Source organism: Protomyctophum parallelum, assembly GCF_964188405.1.
Source record: "Protomyctophum parallelum genome assembly, chromosome: 7".
In the NCBI taxonomy this organism is placed as follows: domain Eukaryota; kingdom Metazoa; phylum Chordata; class Actinopteri; order Myctophiformes; family Myctophidae; genus Protomyctophum; species Protomyctophum parallelum.
The window spans coordinates 40,261,120-40,281,173 of NC_139705.1; the positions used below are offsets into that span (position 1 = coordinate 40,261,120).

General features: G+C 46.9%; 1 protein-coding gene across 1 annotated transcript in view; it reads right to left on the reverse strand.

The window, feature by feature from the left end:
• camta1a (calmodulin binding transcription activator 1a) overlaps positions 1–20,054 on the reverse strand; it is a gene marked incomplete at both ends in the record, with an annotated part of 491,338 nt that overhangs the window by 2,605 nt on the left and 468,679 nt on the right. The window contains 12 exons of the mRNA XM_083769830.1: positions 580–610; positions 1,469–1,543; positions 1,808–2,007; positions 2,536–2,556; positions 2,971–3,042; positions 4,124–4,367; positions 5,739–5,917; positions 8,897–9,381; positions 10,559–10,907; positions 11,519–11,597; positions 11,858–12,054; positions 13,294–13,469. Of these exons, the coding sequence (XP_083625956.1) occupies positions 580–610; positions 1,469–1,543; positions 1,808–2,007; positions 2,536–2,556; positions 2,971–3,042; positions 4,124–4,367; positions 5,739–5,917; positions 8,897–9,381; positions 10,559–10,907; positions 11,519–11,597; positions 11,858–12,054; positions 13,294–13,469 (2,108 nt within the window). The remainder of the gene's footprint in view (positions 1–579; positions 611–1,468; positions 1,544–1,807; positions 2,008–2,535; positions 2,557–2,970; positions 3,043–4,123; positions 4,368–5,738; positions 5,918–8,896; positions 9,382–10,558; positions 10,908–11,518; positions 11,598–11,857; positions 12,055–13,293; positions 13,470–20,054) is intronic.

The following is a 20,054-nucleotide window of genomic DNA, read 5'->3' on the forward strand; positions in this document are numbered from 1 at the left end:
GGCATCTTCATACTCACACAAAACGCACAGAAACAAAAACAAATGAACAGAAATGGAACTGAAAATCATTTCCGAGGACAGAGAGAGAGAGAGAGAGAGAGAGAGAGAGAGAGAGGGAGAGAGAGAGAGAGAGAGAGAGAGCAACAGAAAGAGGGAGATAAGAGAGCCTGTTAAGTGTGGCCGTCATGTTGTCATTCATAAGCAGTGGTTAGTTATAAAGATTAAGTTCTGCTCTAAATCGGAGCGCCTCAATCCACCCTGTGGCTCCAGTTGGCAGCCATCATGCAAGCAGGCATCAAGCAACAGTGATGGAGAGGAGAAGGAAAAGAGAGTAAGAGAGTGAAAGAGAGAGTGTATGAGCAAGAGAGAGAGAGAGAGAGAGAGAGAGAGAGAGAGAGAGAGAGAGAGAGAGAGAGAGAGAGAGAGAGATAGAGAGAGAAAGCGAGAGAGAGAGAGACAGAGAGAGAAAGAGAGATAGAGAGATAGAGAGAGAAAGAAAGAGAGAGAGAAAGAGAGATAGAGAGAGGGGGGAGAGGTAGAGAGAGAAGCACGATGGTGAGTTGCTGAGGCTGCACTCACCCGCTTGAACAGTCTATGGTCCACCAATGGGCTATGGCATAAACAGCAAAACAATACCAGACAGCTATTAGCACATGGTAGGCACTGTGGGGAGGGGGAGGGGAGGGGTCGAGGACACATAGGGGCTAAGAGACAGGAGAGGAGGAGAGAGGGGGGGGGGGGGGGTCCACATTCGTGGAGACGTGACCCGTCCAAGCCTTTTATCTCACAGAATTTGATAACAAACATTTAAAAGGAAGACTGTTATGAAGGGAAAATAGTTTGAAGATGTGAGTATCTCTACTTTCAAAGACCATTTATAGTTACAATATGAAGTACTGTAGGAGCATGGCTAGCTTATGTTAGGTTGTGCATGTGTTTGTGTGCGTGTGCGTGTGCGTGTGTGTGTGCATGTGCGTATGTGCGTGTGTGTGTGTGTGTGTGTGTGTGTGTTGATGTGACATGGTGTGTGCTTGAAGATCTGCTATTTTGGCCATTTATTGTACAACAAAGAAAATGACTGAACCCCACAGTTTTGTTTTGTGTGTGCATGTGCATGTGCATGTGCATGTGCATGTGCATGTGCATGTGCATGTGCATGTGCATGTGCATGTGCATGTGCATGTGCATGTGCATGTGCATGTGCATGTGCATGTGCATGTGCGCGTGTGTGTGTCTGTGTGTGTGTTTGTCTGTGTGTGTGTGTGTCGATGTGACACACACACAATTGTAGACATCTACTATTTTGGCCATTTCTTGTACAACAAAGAAAATTACTGAACCCCACTTTTTTTTTAAACAAACCCTGTGTGCGCATGTGCGTGCATTATGCCTGTTATGTGTGTGCATGTGCATGTGCGTACTGCATGTGTGTGTGTGTGTGTGTGTGTATGTGTGTGTGTGTGCCTACCTGTGGCGACAGCGCCGTAGAAATCTCATGATCTTCCTGGCAGCTTGATCCTGTCTCTTAGTGAGCAGAGTGCTTCTATGACAGAAAAGACAAAGAACAGTACATCCATAAAAAGAGCAGACCTAAAACAGAGCCCTGGGGGACCAACTACACGTAGAATTTAAGACTAAATCCTCTCAAATTGGGGGTCTGTGGTCTGACATGAAAAACTTTGTAAACCCCTAGGATATACAGTAACTTCTCTCAGTGAGGACATCTATGCTGTCTTTAGCAGTTTCCTTTTTGTTTGGTTCTGAACAGCGCAGTATACTGACTGTACTCTGTGTGTCTATACTGTACCTCAGTTTGTGTTGCACCAGGGCAGCGGCAGCCCCGTGGCGGTGAGGCGTCAGCCTGCCAAACTCCTTGTAGCTGCGGTAGTATTGCTGGATCAGCACGGCTGCCCTTCTGCTCTGCTGGAACTTCTTCTGCTCATGGTAGCTACGGAACTTACTCTGGATAAGGATGGCGGCCTGCGTCATCTTCTTATAAAGTGCATACTGCCGAGGGGAGAGAGAGAGAGAAACAGCGGGTCACCCTCCCTCACAGGCAGGGCAGACATCAGACATAACACAAACCTCTAATTTAGCAGACTATTAGGATTCCGTGACTGTTATATGGAAGCCAGTGAGTAAGTCCATGGAAATTTGGAATCTACAGTGAACGATTATTTCAGTTATCTGCCCCGCTAGTACAAATTCTGGCAGTAAAGCAGGTAAATAATTACTTAATACCAGGCAGTTAATGTGTTGTACACTCAAGAGTACTCATGCGTGTGTGTGTGTGTGTGTGTGTGTGTGTGTGTGTGTGTGTGTGTGTGTGTGTGTGTGTGTGTGTGTGTGTGTGTGTGTGTGCGTGTGTGCGCTCGCGTGTGTGTGTATGTGCGTGTGTGCGCGTGCGCGTGCATGCATGTGCATGTGCACATGCGTATGTGTATAAAAAAAGTGCTTTGACATAGCAATACTCTTTAGTCTGGTAAAATATAATGGCTGTCGACAGTGTGATCTAGGACACTGAAAAGGTGTTACCTTCAAGGCTATCCATGTTAGCTTGTAAACAGAAAAAAGTGAAAGATTGTGAATCATGGACTAGCATCACATAAGATCAGCCTGGGCTTGGAAAAATCTTGTGAAACCACTTTCAGGGAGTGTTAAGTTAGACTAGACTATAGACTCATGAATTCAGATAGAATAGTCAATAAGGTGTTAAAAAGTAGCAATAGCACAACATAGAAATACTCTGTTACAGGTAAAAGTTCTGTATTCGACCTCTTTACTTGTATTAGTAATACAAATCTGCAAATTCAAGTAACTGAAGTTGTCAAATAATTATAGCGGCGTATAAAAAAGTACAATATTTGCCTCTGAGAAAGAAATGTACATACCCAAGTAAAGTAACAAATACCTGTTGTACTTAAGTACAGTACTTTAGTAAATGTAATAGTGTACACCACTGGAACCTACCTGTTTGTACTTCTTGTAGCAACGTTGGATAACGGCTGCGGCTACTTCCTGTTGCTCTCGGAGTGGCCTTCCCTGTGGGGAGAGTAGAGTGGGGAGAGGTCAGAGGTGACAAATATAGGAGCCATTGTGCTGCCACAAAGGTCATGACAAGCCTCTGTCAGCTCTCTCCCTGCGGAACCCTCCAGTTTGGCCCATGACCCACGACACCCCTGGAAGGTGTCCGCCCTTAGCCCCACGTAACTCCAGGCCTCGCTGGAGGCCAAAAGGGGGCCAGGCGAGTTGGGTGAGCTGCTGCTGCACTGCGGCTGTGAGACTCTCCGCTTTGGGCTCTGTGCCGGCCGGGCTGGGGTGGGGGCAGGTGGGGGGACAGAGAGAGAGACAGCCGTCCACCTAAGAGCCAGCCGGCAGAGGGGTAACAACAAGAGAGGATGTGAATGACAGCGAACAGTTTGATACACGGAAACTCATTAAAACGAGCCACAGGGGGGAGGGGTAGCGAGGGGAGGCACGGGGGTCGGGGAGAGCGCGGGACTTGGCAGTGTGTGTGTTGTGCTAATTAAGGGCAGGCAGCAGCGGCAACCAACGCAGGTGACTTACACGGGGGGAGAGAGAGACAGAGAGAGAGAAAGAGATAGATATTGAAAAGGAGGTGAGCTTAATCAGTTTTAATCGGAGCGGGGGTATGGGGGGTGTATGGGGGGCAGTGCAGGCCATGCTCCGCTCAAGCCATCGTTCCCATGCTGAAACCACAGGGCCAGAGGACTTTGAACTTCATACCATACAAATAGATTAGTATTTATCAGAGTTGCTACGTACATGTATAAAAAAAAAAATATATATATATATATATATATACACAGTACTGTATATACAAAGGAGAGAAACACAGACAGAGGTGGAGACAAAAATATATTAATGTGGATAGAACATTTGTGGAATATCTCCCAGAAAGGGAGATATTCTGCGTTGCACCTCTGAAGCTCGCACCCAGATGAACCAGTCGGCATGTCCCCCTGCTGGCACATGTCATCCGTCGTTAATGCCAAGTGAAACCCCTCATACGCGTCCTATAAATCTAACACAGCGTAACCTCGCCCACAGCGGGAGGCGGGTGAACACGCGTCACATGACACCCGAGCCAGCTGGCCTGTACCTTGTACTTGCGGAAGGCGGTTTGTACCAGGCGGGCGGCCTCGTACAACTCTCTCTGCTCGGGGTCCGACAGAGTCAGCTGGGCCAGGTCTCGCTCCACCTTGCTGTTGGAGGCGTTGATGAACTCGCTCCAGTCCGCCGGGGAGGGCAGGGCAGACCTCTCCAGGGGAGCTTCTCTCAGCGGAGACCCCCCTGGACTGAGGCTGGGGTTGGAGGATGGGGTCAGGGGCTCGCTGTACAGAGATCTGTGGGGGAAGAAAACATTGGAACCTTTATGCATGCAGGCTAAAGACCACCAGGGAAATGCTAATTAAAAGCAAAACCTGACTTTTGAGTAAAACATAAACTTGGTTTACTGCCATAATCACATTAAACTATTGATGTCAACCAGCTACCGTAATTTCCGGACTATAAGCCGCACCTGAATATAAGCCGCACCAGCCAAATTTAGGGAAAATCCCATATACAAGCCGCACCGGACTATAAGCCGCACCGGACTATAAGCCGCAGCTACGTTAGCTCAGAGCCTGAGATGGCTCTGCGTTAGCTGTAAAAATCCATAGATTAGCCGCACCGTTGTATAAGCCGCAGGGTTCAAATCATGGGTAAAAAGCCGCGGCTTATAGTCCGGAAATTACGGTATATGCATTCAATCCAGTTACAGGTATAGCCCCCCTCTCTATCTTCTCTCTGTTATAGAGCGTCGCAGGCCCGCCCCCTTTCAGAATGACGAGTGGCCCAGGAAATGATTCTCCATTAATTTTCTCCATAAGCTTTTCAAAAAGTATTTATATAAAGACGGTTACGCCGCGGACAAAGCCAACTCGGATCGTGACAAATCATGACAACAAACACAATATGTTGTGCCGATCAAATAATTTGAAAGAAGAAAATAAAATAAAAATAAAGGCAGGATACAAGACTATTTGTTTTGTTTTTCTTCTTACTAATTATTTGATCGGCCCAAAACATTGTAATTATTGTCATCATTTGTCACGATCCGAGTTGGCTTTGTCCGCGGCGTAACCGTCTTTAAATAAATACTTTTTGAAAAGCCTATGGAGAAAATGAATGGAGAATCATTTCCTGCGCCACTCGTCGTTCTGAAAGGGGGCGGGACTGCGACGCTCTATACCGGCAAAGCTGAGCAAGTGAACATGAATCTTGAATTTGGCGTCACAACAGGGTAATTTTCTACGTTGCTCTACTCATACTGTACATATTTTTGCTCTTCAAGTCACCGCTGTCTCCAACTAGTAATACGTGCAAATTTGAATAAAATGTACCTCTGTCTGTTTCTCAAAAGATAAGTGATAAGTGAAAACACACACTGCAATACAAGGTTAAACTCATCAATGCCTGGGTGGGTTGCGTATAGATTTTGGTGGTCTGTGTCTCCCGTCGACTAGAGAATAGAACAGGCCTCAATCTGACTACAGCCATGAAAAAACAAATGGGTTTTTTTGTTCTCTCTTCAGAATAAGACCTACTGTATAAGGCCCATTCAAAAAAAGTCATAAATCCTAACAGTTTTCCAAAACACATCTTCTTTTTTGAGAAGTGGGGAGAAGCTAAAATGTAAAATGCCACAGATGCACCAAGCGTTCCATCCTCACCGCAGGTGGATGATGCTGGGCAGCTGCTCCACGTCTCCCAGGTAGTTGGCCAGCCAGTTCATGGTGTTGCTCACTCCACTGGTGTCCAACGGGATCGCGTCCGTGCTGGAGAAGTTCTCCCGCTTGATCCGCTCCGGCGTGGCATCTATGATGTGTTCCGCCAGAGTCATCATGTTCACCTGCACGGGAGGAAGAACAGCCACGCTCATCTGATCAACAGAACCAACAGGCTTTCGTTCAGACTGTAGCCAGGCAAATGCAATCCACAATGTCATCGGATCGGATTTGTGCATTCGGTCATTGTCAAACTATGTGCATTGCATTGGTCGCTGTGGTAACGACGTAAAGACATAGGCGTGAGTAATGCTTCATATTTTTGCTCACCAAATATCTTTATAGTTTTAGTGCATAGTGTGAACACCCCTTATATTAGACAGTGTCCAGACTGAAAAACATAGCATTGCTATTGGGTAGTAACCCCTTATCTCCACATTTATTTATCTTAATAAAACAAATCGTATTGCCTATACTGACCACACGGCGTCACACAAGTTATAGTAGTTACTAATCCATATCCGAGAACTACGTTTCAATCTACATTACAATCACATCTTCAACTGTGTTTCTTGTTCACCTTCATAGCCTATTTGGATAATATAAGTGGTTTTTCTGTGTATCCCATGACTTCTAATGTGCGGGTTGATCAGGTTCTGTTCTGTTGTCATACAGGTCTCAATAGGTCACACATTGATTCTGAATCTGTCCAGTTTCAAAAGTAATTTTCCAGAGAGTGTGACGGGCAGAGCTCGGTTTCTTTACAGGATAGGATATAGGATAGAGCTTGATGTGAAAACCCCTTAACCCATTTTGACCTGAGATCAGATTCTAAAAATGTCTTCTATGTTTCTATGGCAGTCGTTCTTCGATTTTTCAAAAATAGCAGACCTACAAGCTCGTAGATCTGCTATTTTTCAATAGCTAAAGCATGACATGATGCTAACACCAAAAGGGGTTCCCGCCCCAAAATGGGTAAATTAGGCTTCAGCACCTGAATGCCCAGATTTGTGTCCGCATTTCAAATCTAATCTAATCTAATGACCAATCTGGATACAAATTCAGATTGTGGCAGCCAGTGTGACCATAGCCTCAGTCAATGTGCTGTGGTTTGGATCTCTCCTTAGCCTCATGGGTCATCTGGTGATTGTGCTGCTTATTTGTTCTGAAGGATGCAGCAATGTTTGGCAGTGTGAGTGTGGATGAAAAATGACTGGCGTTAATGATAATGGAGAGAATAATGCTGGTGGTAATGATGTTATTGAGAGGCCTGATCCAGATCTTCATAGCTCACTGACCTGGTGAGACTGAGATGGATGGCTGCTGGACTGGATCAATGGAGGGACTTTATTATGCAGTGATGGAGGTCAACAGCGAAGCTATGTATGCCTAGCACACGTGCGTGTGTGCGTGCGTGCGTGCGTGCGTGTGCGCACGCGTGTGTGTGTGTGAGCCGACTAGGGACAGTTGCTATTCTCTCAGAGAAAAGTGCTACAACTCGTGACTCAACCCTTGGAACACAACATACAAGTCACACAGTTTTCCACAGACCCTGTATCTTAGTTGATGTACTGTAGGCTACTGTAGAGGCTGAACGAGATGCAAAGCCTTTCATTCTGGCAGCCTCTCATGTCCAGCCTAGTTAAGGGATATGTAGAATGTAGATATATCACCCGCCTACGTTCTGTTCATTTTGGCAAGCGTCACCCTGGCATGATGGAGTAGATAAACCATGCTTCAGGAAACTATCAATGCAGGAAGAGTGCTTCTTTGATACACGTGGTGGAAAGAGTGCTTCTTTGATACACGTGGTGGAAAGAAGCGCAGCGCTACAGTAACAAAGTGTAACACATGCGCGCACGCACATGCCCGAGCAAACACACACAAACACACACACACACACACACACACACACACACACACACGTATCTACAAATACGAACGTGAAGTGCATTACATTAACACATTAACATTCAATTTCACATTAGGCCAATTAAATAGATTCTTATCAGCCACGTTGATCCCCCCCCCCCGCCAAAAAAGGTTGGCGCCAGTATGCACTCTACTGTCTGAGTCTCAGTAGCGTCAATCAAGATGAGTAATCAGAGACATTTCCAGAGCGGAAAAATATAATTAAATTCAAAACTATAACTGATAACGCTATACTCTAGTTCTGTGAACAAGCTGGCACCATTGACAAAAATGCATAAACATAAGCATATTATAGATTGATTGATTGATTCTTTATTTAAGTGTCATGCTTCCGAAGAAGCCCAGCCCATATGGACTTACAGGACACTTTTTACAGTTTACATAAACAATTCCAATAAACCGACATGACGGTTTGCAAACAATGATCAAGTGAATACCAAACTGACACTCCAGATCCTTACGTTATATTTGTATATGTGTCAAAATGATTCGAAAAAAGTTTGAGGGCTCAGCACGAGTTCAAATCTTGGGTAGGACATGAAAGTTAAACCCAAACGGTTGAGTGGAGTCCCTCAGGGTTATTTTCTAGTGTTTTTGCTCTACATTAAATATCTTCACAGAAAATAGCAGATCTTATCTTATACAACATGTGTCACTGCAAAGGATTCCCCTTAGAATATGGATCCTGGGGTTTAAAGATGGAGTGCCGTGATTTTTGTACTTTTCTGTTTTGTATGTGTCTATGGAGTTAACATGACTCTAATGGAGTGGTTAGAATATTCAATGATGTCTTCCCTGTATTTATGGTTTGTTCCTGAAAGCTGAACGCCTTTGAGTCAAAAGGCCCAATCAAAAAATCCTTTATTGTGACATCATAACCCTAACTCCTCCCCTAACCCCTCCACCATTATCATACAACCCACAGCTGTGGTCGAGGCTTAAGATCAGGTGGGTGGTGCTAAGGTGAAAACCAGGTATACTTGATGAACTGGTGGGTGGGGCCACATAAAACATAATTTTAACACTTTCTGTAGAAAAGTATATCGTAGTACTAGTACCTGATGATCATGTTTTAGGGGTGTGTGTGTGTGTGTGTGTGGGGGGGGGGGGGTGGATCATGGCTCTCCATCTTTAAGTGGTTAATGAGAGACAAGACAAGTTCCTTCTCTCACCTGCAAGTCGTCCATCTGCGTGAGACAGTCCTGGTTCTCCAGGTCTTCTCGGTAGGAGAGCAGGTCGGTGTCCACCATCTCTCTGTCTGCCATCACCAGCATGCCCAGCTGCTCTCGCTGTCGTAGCCGATTAGCCAGCTTCTCCTTCCCCATGCTGCTGGCGCCGCCGCCCCCTGACCCTTTCCTACCAGAGCCACCGCTGCCAGAGAAAGTCTCCCGGGAGCTCCATCTGGCCGCCCCCCCTGTGCTGGCCCCCCCTCCGGAGAGGCCCTTGTCCGGGCTGAGGCCTTCCGAGGACATGCTCTTGGGGCTGGGCGACAGCTTGTGGAGCTGCTGCTGCTCTAGGCTCAGAGGGACCGACATGGCCTTGTCGGGCCGGGCCTGAAACAGTTCTGGGTTGGGTTTGTGTTTCTTGGCCTGCGGTAGGTCTCTCTGACACTCGCTGCTGTAGTAGTTGGAGGGCTCTGATCGTGGCCTTCTCAAGTCTGCAAGGAAAAGCAGCGCGAAATAATGAGTGCGCAAAGCGACAAACGGCAGGAGATTTGTGGGGTCATAGACTCCATGGCCACTGTACAAAGGCTAAATTACACTTTGTTGTTCGCTCGAGTTTCAACTGGAAAACTGTGGCAAAAGGCACTTTTTCCCCAGTTGAAATATAGGTCGTTTTGGTCGAGTAACATTTCTGTCAAAGGAGACGTGTGACAAAGTATAAAATAGCCCTTGGAAGTGGAAGTGCTGACTTAAGAATTCTTAAGCCACTCTAAGGGAAAATATGAAATATGGATTTTATGACTATTGGTTTAATTAATATGAATGATATATGATTGGTTTAATTTGCTGTGTTCGACCTTTTAGGATTAGTGCGAGCTCACTCAGCATGTGAAGTGAACATAATGTTCAAATATTACATGCTGAAACAGGATTTGTTTCGAGGTTTGGTCACATTGTGCAAGACCTAAGCCCTATATATATTTCGTTGTACGAATGATGCAATTCGTTGCATTGCTTTGTGAGTTTTAGAGTAAAGAAAACCCATTTCGGACTACTTTTGCCTATAAATATGGACCCCAGGTTGATAGTGGCTGTAAGAGTTAAGCTGGTGTAACCCATGTGTCATGCATTGTGAACATAATTGGTGCCCCCTGTGCCCACTTAAATGCTATAAAAGAGTAAGACAATGACATGCAGGTAGAAGTCACTGTTGGTTTGATTTCCCCAGGAAGCTTTCACTAAAATGTGACTCATCTTTCACTCTTACACTCACTTATAATAAGCGATAATGAACAGCGAGGTGGTAATGATTTAGAAATATATCCTCGGAGTGGAGTGGTCTTGAGTCATCCTGAAGAGGTTTATTTATCGATAATGACTGCCTTGCTGTCCATTAATCCACTTCCGCTACTTAATACATAAATAAAACATGTTACACAATGTATAATAACAAAAATGATCAGGAGAGAGAACTCCACGGATATTGAATTATGATTGATTTTATAGTGTTCCAGTTTTGTCTGCTTTTTGGTTTCATCGCTTTCAATTTCACTACCTGTAACTGCTTAATAGTAGCCGCACGCACGCACGCACGCACGCACGCACGCACGCACGCACGCACGCACGCACGCACGCATGCATGCAAGACAGACAAAAGCTTTGTCCACTGACCTGGGTTGAGGTTGCTGGCGCTGGTGGAGGTGGTGGTGGAGGCAGAGCCACCTTTCTTCCCGCTGGCTGCGACTACGGTGTCATTGGCCCACTGGACCATCCAGTTGTCTGTGGCGGTGGCATCGGGGGCAGGGGAGAAGGACATGCGGCTCGCGGGCGGAAGAGGGACGGGGGTCTGCTGCTCTTCCCTCTGCAGCTGCTCCAGACACTCGGCCAGCTTGGTGTGGCCGCGGGACCGGGCGATGGAGAGGGGCATGCGGCCCAGGGAGTCGGGGATCGCCAGTGCACGGCGGTCCCATTTGTACAGGACGACCGCCGCCTCCAGGTGACCCAGCGCACATGCCCACATCTGTTGAAAGAGGCAGCAGCGAGGTCAGCCAGCAGATCAACAGAAAAGTTCTATTCGTTCAGCTTGGCTTTAAAACTTTTTCTCCCCAATTTAGTCTGTATGCCAAATGTCAATTGTTTCCTCCCCACATGCATTTATTGTATCCTACCGACTCACATCCCAGTGAGGACGTAGAGCCTTCGTCCTACTCCTCCCTGCTGACAGGTGCCGCCCCAGCCCATAGGACTACATGCAGTGACAATTATCCCCCTCCCGGCTTCCTTCCCCCAAACAGGTGGTACAATTGTTTGTATAAGTACAGAACAAAAAATGTTTGCTTTCACCATCTTCGTTGAAGAAGAGTCTGGGCAATTACGTTTTGGTCTTACTAAAATTACTAAACGTTTCTAAATCTTGTATTTAGATTTAGTTTAGGGTTAGGGTTAGGGTTAGAAGTCACCTAGTCAGACAACACGACCAACGCAACGTCGGACAATGACAGCTACTGAGATCTTGGTAGGTCACCATTCAATAGTCTGATTAAACCTGATGTCCCATTCAGTACTGTACATTGATATACCATTGGAAGCCGATGGAGGATCACTACAGTAGGTTTCCACATTTACACTCACCAGAGGTGTGCAGGAGAAGTGGTCGACGTTGAGAGGGTCCACCTCCAGCTCCAGGTCAATGCTGTCAGCATGCTTGGTGCTGGAGGGGGGATTATATAATTATTATTATTTAATCTGGCAGTGAATGAGTTTTAATGGTTAATGATGGTTATCTAATTATGTCTGAGCAGGGAGCGAGTCTGAACGCCAAGATAAAATATATCCACACTTTTATTCACATTATATAATAAAATATTGGTTCATTGGGTTATCTGACAAAAACAAACAAAAATAGGGACAGATGAATCGATTGTTTCATGACATGACCTATTCTTTTTGTATAATCGATGACATCCTCACCGCCACTTGATGAGAGTCTGGATGAGCGTGGCGTAGCCCTGGCCTGCCGCCAGGTGGAGCAGGGTCATTCCTCTGAAGGTCTTGGAGTGGATGAGATGTTTGGACTTGGCCCAGCAGGCCCGACTCATCATCTTCTCACACACCACCACCACGCGGCTCTCGAAGGAGCTGCTGGCCTGGTTCTGACCCGATAAGCACTGCACGCACACAGAGAAAAGCAAAAGAGAAACGGATTTGTCCTGGAGTCATTCTGTATTCTCTCTGTGTAGAGTAACTATTCTGTAAAACACTGCCTCTGTTTACTATACACTATACAGCCTTTTATGGTAAGGCATAAGGATAAGGTTGGAATAACTTTAATGGTATGGCCTGGTGCTCACACTACAGGATAATCATGGAGACTTTGTGTCGGGAACGCCTGCCAAAAATAGCAGATATAATTGCAACTACGCTCTACACTGGCTTGTATAAGCTTGCATGTTTCTTGGATATTTTCACAGATATTTTCACAGCCAATTATGACTAGGGATGCTATGGTTCATGTGGTGGAGACTGCACGGTGGAGACTACATCATTAACCCATTCTGACCTGAGATCAGATTCATACGAGGTTTCCACTGGACACACACTGGTCTGATTAACCCATTCTGACCTGAGATCAGATTCTAAAAAATGTCAGTCGTTCTTCGATTTTTCAAAAAATAGCAGACCTACAAGCTCGTATCGCGCCACTCGGTGGCGCGATATGAGCTTGTAGATCTGCTATTTTTCAATAGCTAAAGCATAACATGATGCTAACACCAAAATGGGTGCCCGTTCAGAATGGGTTAAAAAACAAACAAACTCCATTGCAGAATATTTAGCGTTGGTCCTTCATATAAGCCGTTCTATCAACTACCTTGCATTTTTAAATGCAATCGGTAGGTACTAGGTAGAGATCTCTGATTGGCTGGCATCATTTAAGACTAGGACAGTTTTGGCTCAGGTCACCCCTCTAAATAACTGTTTTCATTCACGTCACCCTTACTTTATAGCACCTTGTGTCATATTAACGGTCCGTGTCATGTCATGAGTAAAACTTGAAAGAATATCAGTTTCCACTACGATAGAATGAAAATAATTGTTATATTTGGCCACTTAAACCCCAGCATCCCTATCCTGGGGGGAACATTCACCAAATATAGCAGATCTCAGCTCACAATACGCATTGTGAGCTTGTATACTGTATCTGCTATATTTGGTGAAGAGACTTGGTGTACTAAAAATAATGCACCAAGTAAAGTGCAAGTGACTTTTATAAACTCCAAAAAATGTATTCTGACGCATCCCTGAACTAGTGTCAAGGCACCTTTAGGGTGCCACTGCCACAGCACCCACTTTTGATAAATTGAGGAGTTATGGATATGAGCTACAACATCTGGTACCTCCCCTTTTACCTGTGACTGGCTGCCTCCTCCTCCTCCTCCAGCAGCCCCTCCCCCAGCTCCTCCTCCCCCTGCGCCCCCTGAGCCGCCCATGCCTCCGCTGCTCTGCTGCTGGTGGCTGGCCATCTCCGCCATCCGTCTCTCCATCTGCTCCAAGCGCTCCAGGATGGACATTCTGAACTGGTTATCTGGAGAGAAGAGAACAAGAGAGGGGATGACATGTCAGTGTGGCCAAACAAACGCACACTCATGCACAAATAGGCGAGAATTCGCATTTCGCAGGCACAAGTTGTAGGTATGTAGCAGAAAATAGCGGATCTATAATGGAAGATTTCCAAGATCACAACCTGTCTTGTTGTGATGGGAAAAAGTATAGAACCCTGGGGGACGCCGGTCAACAAAGTATACTGTAGGGTTTAAGTGGCTTAAAGTAGACACACAATGTACGCACACATGCACGCCACTGTGCGGCATCCAGCCAACAGTGACAAAAAAGAGACCAACACAAACCACCTGTGTGTCCTGAGGAGTGCTCCCTCAAGCTGCACTGGGCTGCTGGTTTCCGAAGGTCGCTAAGCAGCTTCAAGGCATCGTGACTCGACTTGGGGACGTGACAAAACCCATTTAAGAACAACATGCAGCCCCCTCTGCCTGACGGCGAGCTCATTTTCTACCTTTTGGCAGACATAAAATCGGGGCGTAATCATTATTAATCTCCCGGGGACGTTGGCGATAACAATAGCATCAATCATTAACTTCATCAAAACAATTGGCTTTACTCAAATAACCTTTAAAGCTCATCAGTCATCGGCTAATGGTTCCTGCCTCCATCTCTCCCCGGCACTCCATCAACACGGTCCCGGCAGACTAATACAAGACGGGATGATTGTTCCAGTGAGCGCAGGCTTGTCGAAAGGGTCCAACCCCTTCACACACATGCAGCGCTCCCATGGACGGAGCCTGCGGATGAAGGGCCCTCTCCTGCTGATTAAGTATAGCTCATTACAGCCGCGCTCTCCTGCCTCGGCCCATGGCCTGCTTCCTCTGTCCGCCGTGGACAGCGGCTTTCGCAAGCCTCATGTGGTACGAGGGTACGAGCAGGCAGACCCGACGGAATCAATCAGCCGGCACCTGTCTGTAGTCCTTGGAAAGCCAGCCTTCTCACTCATCAAGATGGATGGAGGTGTATTTTGTTCTGTGCGAGTGCATACAGGCCCGGCTGAGAGGCTGTCGGGCACTCGGCGTCAATCAATCGTGTTTTTTTTTTCAGTTGCTGCTTTTGGGAAGTGCAACTCACAAAGTTTTTTTTTTAAAATATAGTTTGAATTATTGCTGCATAATTTATGAGCTGGTGAGAACAGAGCAGAGTAATGACCTGTAAACGGTGTTCTTATGGGTTAGGTCTGGGGCTTCTTAGGCCTGGCTCTTTAAATGAGTAATTTGTACACGGAAAGTAAAATGTTATGGCTTGAGGTCTATAATTGAAAAATTAAGTGGAGTGTAAAATAGTTGGAAAGAGTGAAACCATTGTGCAAACGGCATTTCAGGAGGTCCGTTTAGGAAGTGCACGAGAAACAGTTCACCGGACACGCACACACGCACAAGCACACGAGCGCACAGACATTGCAATGGACTGGGCACAGAGAGCCCACTGCAGCAGGGAACGTAGAAGACTGCATTAGCATTCCCCATTTAGCCACTGTGAGGCCGTTTCTGTGGCAACCTGCTGCCGAGCGGTAACTAGGCGACAGGAACATGCCTGTGTGTGTGTGTGTGTGTGTGTGTATGTGTGCGTGTGTACGTGTGTGCGCGTGTGTACGTGTGTGTGACGTGCATGCGTGTGTACGGTCTGCCTGCATGCTATTGGCTTATTGATGAATGGGAGGAGAGGGACTCCACGCACGGCAAAATGTGGGGAGAGGAAAGGCAAACAATGAAGAAATATGGAGTTAATAAATCTCCATTGTTGTGTTGCGTGAGAAAGCTCTGTGGTGACAGGTACTGTAGGTAGGTAGACAGGCATATAGGTAGGTAGGTAGATAGCCATGTAGGTAGGTAGGCAGGTATGCAGCTAGGTAGGCATGTAGGTAGGTAGACAGGCATGTAGGTAGGCAGGCAGGTATGTAGACATGTAGGTAGGTAGACAGGCATGTAGGTAGGCAGGCAGGTATGTAGGCATGTAGGTAGGTAGGCAGGTATGCAGCTAGGTAGGCATGTAGGTAGGTAGACAGGCATGTAGGTAGGCAGGCAGGTAGATAGGCAGGCATGTAGGCAGGTACTGTAGGCAGGTAGGCATGTGGGTAGGTAGGTAGGTAGGCAGGCAGGCATGTAGGCAGGTATGCATGTAGGCAGGCATGTAGGTAGATAGGCAGGCATGTAGGCAGGTACTGTATGCAGGTAGGTAGGCATGTAGACAGGTAGGCATGTAGGTAGGTAGGTAGTTAGGTAGGTATAGGTAGACATGAAGGTAGGTATAGGCAGGCAATGCAGGCAGGTAGGTTGGTAGGTAGGTAGGTAGGTAGGTAGGCAGGCAGGCAGGCAGGCAGACAGACAGACAGACAGACAGACAGACAGACAGACAGACAGACAGACAGACAGACAGACAGACAGACAGACAGACAGACAGACAGACAGACAGACAGACAGACAGACAGACAGACAGACAGACAGACAGATAGATACTAGGTAGGTACGTAGGTAGGCAGGCAGGCAAGTAGGTAGGCAGGCAGGCATATACTAGGTAGGTATGTAGGTAGGCAGGCAGGTAGGTAGGCAGGCAGGCAGGCAGGCAGGCAGGCAGGCATATACTAGGTAGGTAGGTAGGTAGGTAGGTTGGTATAGGTACTCTAGGTAGGTATGCAGGTAGATAGGCAGGTACTGTACAGAGGCAGTAGGTAGGTAGATAGGCAGGCAGGTAGGAAGGTAGGTAGGCAGGAAGGAAGGTAGGTAGGCAGGTAGGTACAGTAGGTAGGTATAGGTAGGCAGGAAGGTAGGTTGTTAGGTAGGTAGGTTGGCAGGTATACATGTATGTATGTATGTACGTATGTGTGTGTGTGTGTGTGTGTGTGTGTGTGTGTGTGTGTGTGTGTGTGTATGTATGTATGTAGCTATAGGTACTGTATAGGTGGTAATTAGGTGGGTAGATACACACAGCATTAATTCACTCATTTGTAACTGTGAGAGTAAACAATGTGCAGTCTCTGTATAGGTATACAGTAGTAGCTCTTCACAGCGTGCCCCGGTGACATTTACACTCTGTGGTATACGTTGGCAGAACTCTAGGCTTGGCGCAGGGCTGATGATGTGACGGCTGTGCGCTCCGCAAGCTGACGTGTAAAGAAGGAGGGGTGGGGGGGTGTTAGGTCAAGCCATCACTATTGTTCAGCAACAAAACATAATGTCACCGGATGATAATTACTTCTGTTTGGCGACAGCACGCCGCACCATGAATAATGGATTCCCGTCCCTATGATACGCTCTGCGCTTCCTGTCGTGGCGAGCCCTGCCGCCGTCAGGCGGACAGACTCCTCAGGCAAGCACCGAGCCACCAACAAAGAGACGCTTGATGCTGCAGACCCCCCCCCCCCCCCCCCCTCCCCCCCGCCCTGGTGGGATCCACCTTCACCTCTGCAGGCCACCATGATGAACTGCAGGGAAGGAGAGGGGGAGGGGGCGTGGAAGTTGCTGGTATTGTAGGTCACGACCCCACAGCCTGTCTAGGCTCCATGAGGTCACTGAGATGAGAGAGAGAATGAGATGATATGACAGATAGATATAGAGAGAGAGAGAGAGAGAGAGAGAGAGAGAGAGAGAGAGAAAGAAAGAGACTGAGAGAGAGAGCAGAGACACACACACACACACACACACACACACACACACACACACACACACAGGGAGAGACAAAGACAGAGGGAGAGAGACGCACAGAGATAGAGACAAAGACAGAGGGAGAGAGACGCAGAGAGAGAGACATACACATACTGTACACACGCAGAGGGAAGGACAGAGAGAGAGGGAGAGAGAGAGAGAGGGGTAGACACAGAGAGACACACGGCGAGCGAGGGATAGAGAGACAGAGAGAGACAGAGACGGAGAGAGGGTAGTTAGCAGCAGGCTGACATGTCTTTGTTCAGATCCAGTGCTGCAGTGTGCTGCAGTGCAGATGATGTCATCTCCACCTGCTGCCTGCTCGCTCTGAATGCGATGCACGTCTACTGCAGAGGGAGGGTGAGGGTGGGTGGGGGGGTGGGTGGAGTGGAGAGAGGGAGGGGCGGGGAGGCCACCAGCCAAACAGCGCAACAACAACAACGCAACGTCACCACCGGTGTCCCCTCCCACTCTCCGCACCGGCTTACTCCCTTGTGACGGTGTTATGTGACAAGCAGACAACGTCGTGGTCACTCACACATTCAACGGGGGCAGGCCGTGACATGTTTCTTTCTCTCCTGACGCGGCATCAGCAGGGAGCACCGCACGCATGGACGAAGCCACAATGCCGCGACTCGAAGGAGCCTCAAGTGGCGTGACGACGTCACTACTCTCCAAGGTCAGAGGTCAGAGCTCTGAAGCAGTCAGAAGTGGTTTGCTGGAACCAACGGTTCATGTCACGCCGTTCCCTTCAGAGCCAGGGCAGGAGGTGGGCCGGGGATCAGCCTCAGACCCTCGTAAAGAATTATCTTTTCAAAAGAAGATGTGTTTCCAACGCTGATAGTATGCTTGGGTGCATGGATTCAAATGAAAGTCATTTGTGTTAACCAAATGAACCATATAGTGTCCCTATGGGGCGAACAATCTAGCTGGTCCACCAGTTGTGTGTGTGTTTCTATTTTTGAGACCAAGAGATTTGGTATAGAGGGAAAAGAGGAGTAAACCAAGTGTAGAGCCCTGTGGGACCCCGGTCAACTAAGTATATAGGATTTCATTCACGAGGAAGTTCAATGCTACAGAAATAAACTATTTTAATGTACTTTTCTGAATTATAAAGAATCATGTGGTTAAATTAAAGGTGAGAGAGGTTTAAAAAGCTATCGTAACTTCTAAGTTCTAAGCACCTCAGCAGATAGCTGGTGAAAAGTGAATAATAAGCTCCAGGGGTACGCTCCAGGGACTTGAAAGCTACTTTTTAAAATGACCAGCTCAACAAGATACCCTGCACCGAAAAATAAATTATCCCATTGCTGAAAAAAAAATCCTTTGGAATAGCCCTTTGAAATGGAAATACCGACGTTTGCGAGCAACATGCACTCTTGAAAACAAAGCATTGCCAATAGAAGCCTTGACGGGCCCTTCTTGATGTCAATCTATATCAAGTCACCTTAGAGGAGCTTTGTGATTTTAGTTTATAAATATATTTTTTAATTGTAATTGTTATTTTTTTTAGGGGCATTTGATGTGGCTTACCGGCACAGCCTTTGTGATCTGCTGGTAGGTCACGATCTACCTTTTGGCCACCCCTGTAGAAGATGTTACTAAACCTCTCACGCTGAGCAAGATGTTGAACTTCTTATCTCCTCCTGTGACCCAGATGATCACACACAGCTCTGTGCAGAGATACACTAGACCAGTGGTTCACAATCTTTTCTGGATCAGGGCCCAGTAATCCCACTTGAAAATCTCAACAGCATTTGCGGCCCACCAATCTGTAGCATTTTCAAGATTGATAGAGACAAAGACAGATTAATCAATTGTGTTCTGGCTTGGATCAATGCAACTTTTTAAAGAAAGAATACCATGACATTTAGTTACATATGCCTAGTACAGTATCATTCAAATCTACAGTTTTGTCATTTATTTGGGGCCCAATTGCAATATCCACATGGATCACACATCCCTCATGTTGAGAACCACTGCACCTTGTTACAAGTTTGAAGTAAGGACACGCTGCGCTGCGTGGGAAATCACTCCAGTCAAATCCACAGTGACAGTATAGCTGTCATACTTTGTGGTGATCACTGCCGGCAGTGGTAGGCTTAGCGTGTGCTTAGCATGTGCTTAGCGTACTGACTGCAACTTTGCAGGTAGTGGTAGGCTTAGCGTGTACTTAGCATGTGCTTAGCGTACATGACTGCAACTTTGCAGTTAGTGGTATATGCTTAGTGTGTCCTTAGCATGTGCTTAGCATACTGACTGAACTTTGCAGACAGCGGAAAGCTTATAGTGTTGTGGCGAGTGCTGATCTGTGCTGGATCAGTCATAGGCATAGCGTGTGCTGATCCGTGCAGACTGTAGGCTTATAACGTGTGCATGCTTAGTGTGTTCTGACTGTCCTGATCCGTGCACAGTCTTGGCACATGGTTACAAGCTTATAGGCTGATTTCTGCCAACAATGGTAGGCTTAGCGTGTGATTAGCATGTGCTTATTGTGTCTGGAGTGTCCTGACATGTGCAGAGTCAGCGGTAGTCTTAGCATGTGCTTGGCATGTGCTGAGTGACTGTCCTGATCTGTGCAGAGTCGGTGGTAGGTTTAGTGTGTGGTTACTTAGAATGTGCCATCAGGGTCAGTGGTTAGCGTGTGCTTAGCGTGTACCCTGACTGGATCTCTGCAGTCAATGTTAGGCTTAGCGTGTGCTTGGCCTGCACTTTCCAGTCTGTTTGCTACAAAGAACCATATACACATACACAAATACATCTGTGTTGTCGAAAGGTTTTACATTTTTTAAACCTTTCCCCACATTTCTTTCTTTCTCTACAAGCAACTGAACACATGAGCTTGCACGACATGGTTAAACCGATTTTGATGCCATATGCACTCATTTAACTGGGGACCCGCTGGA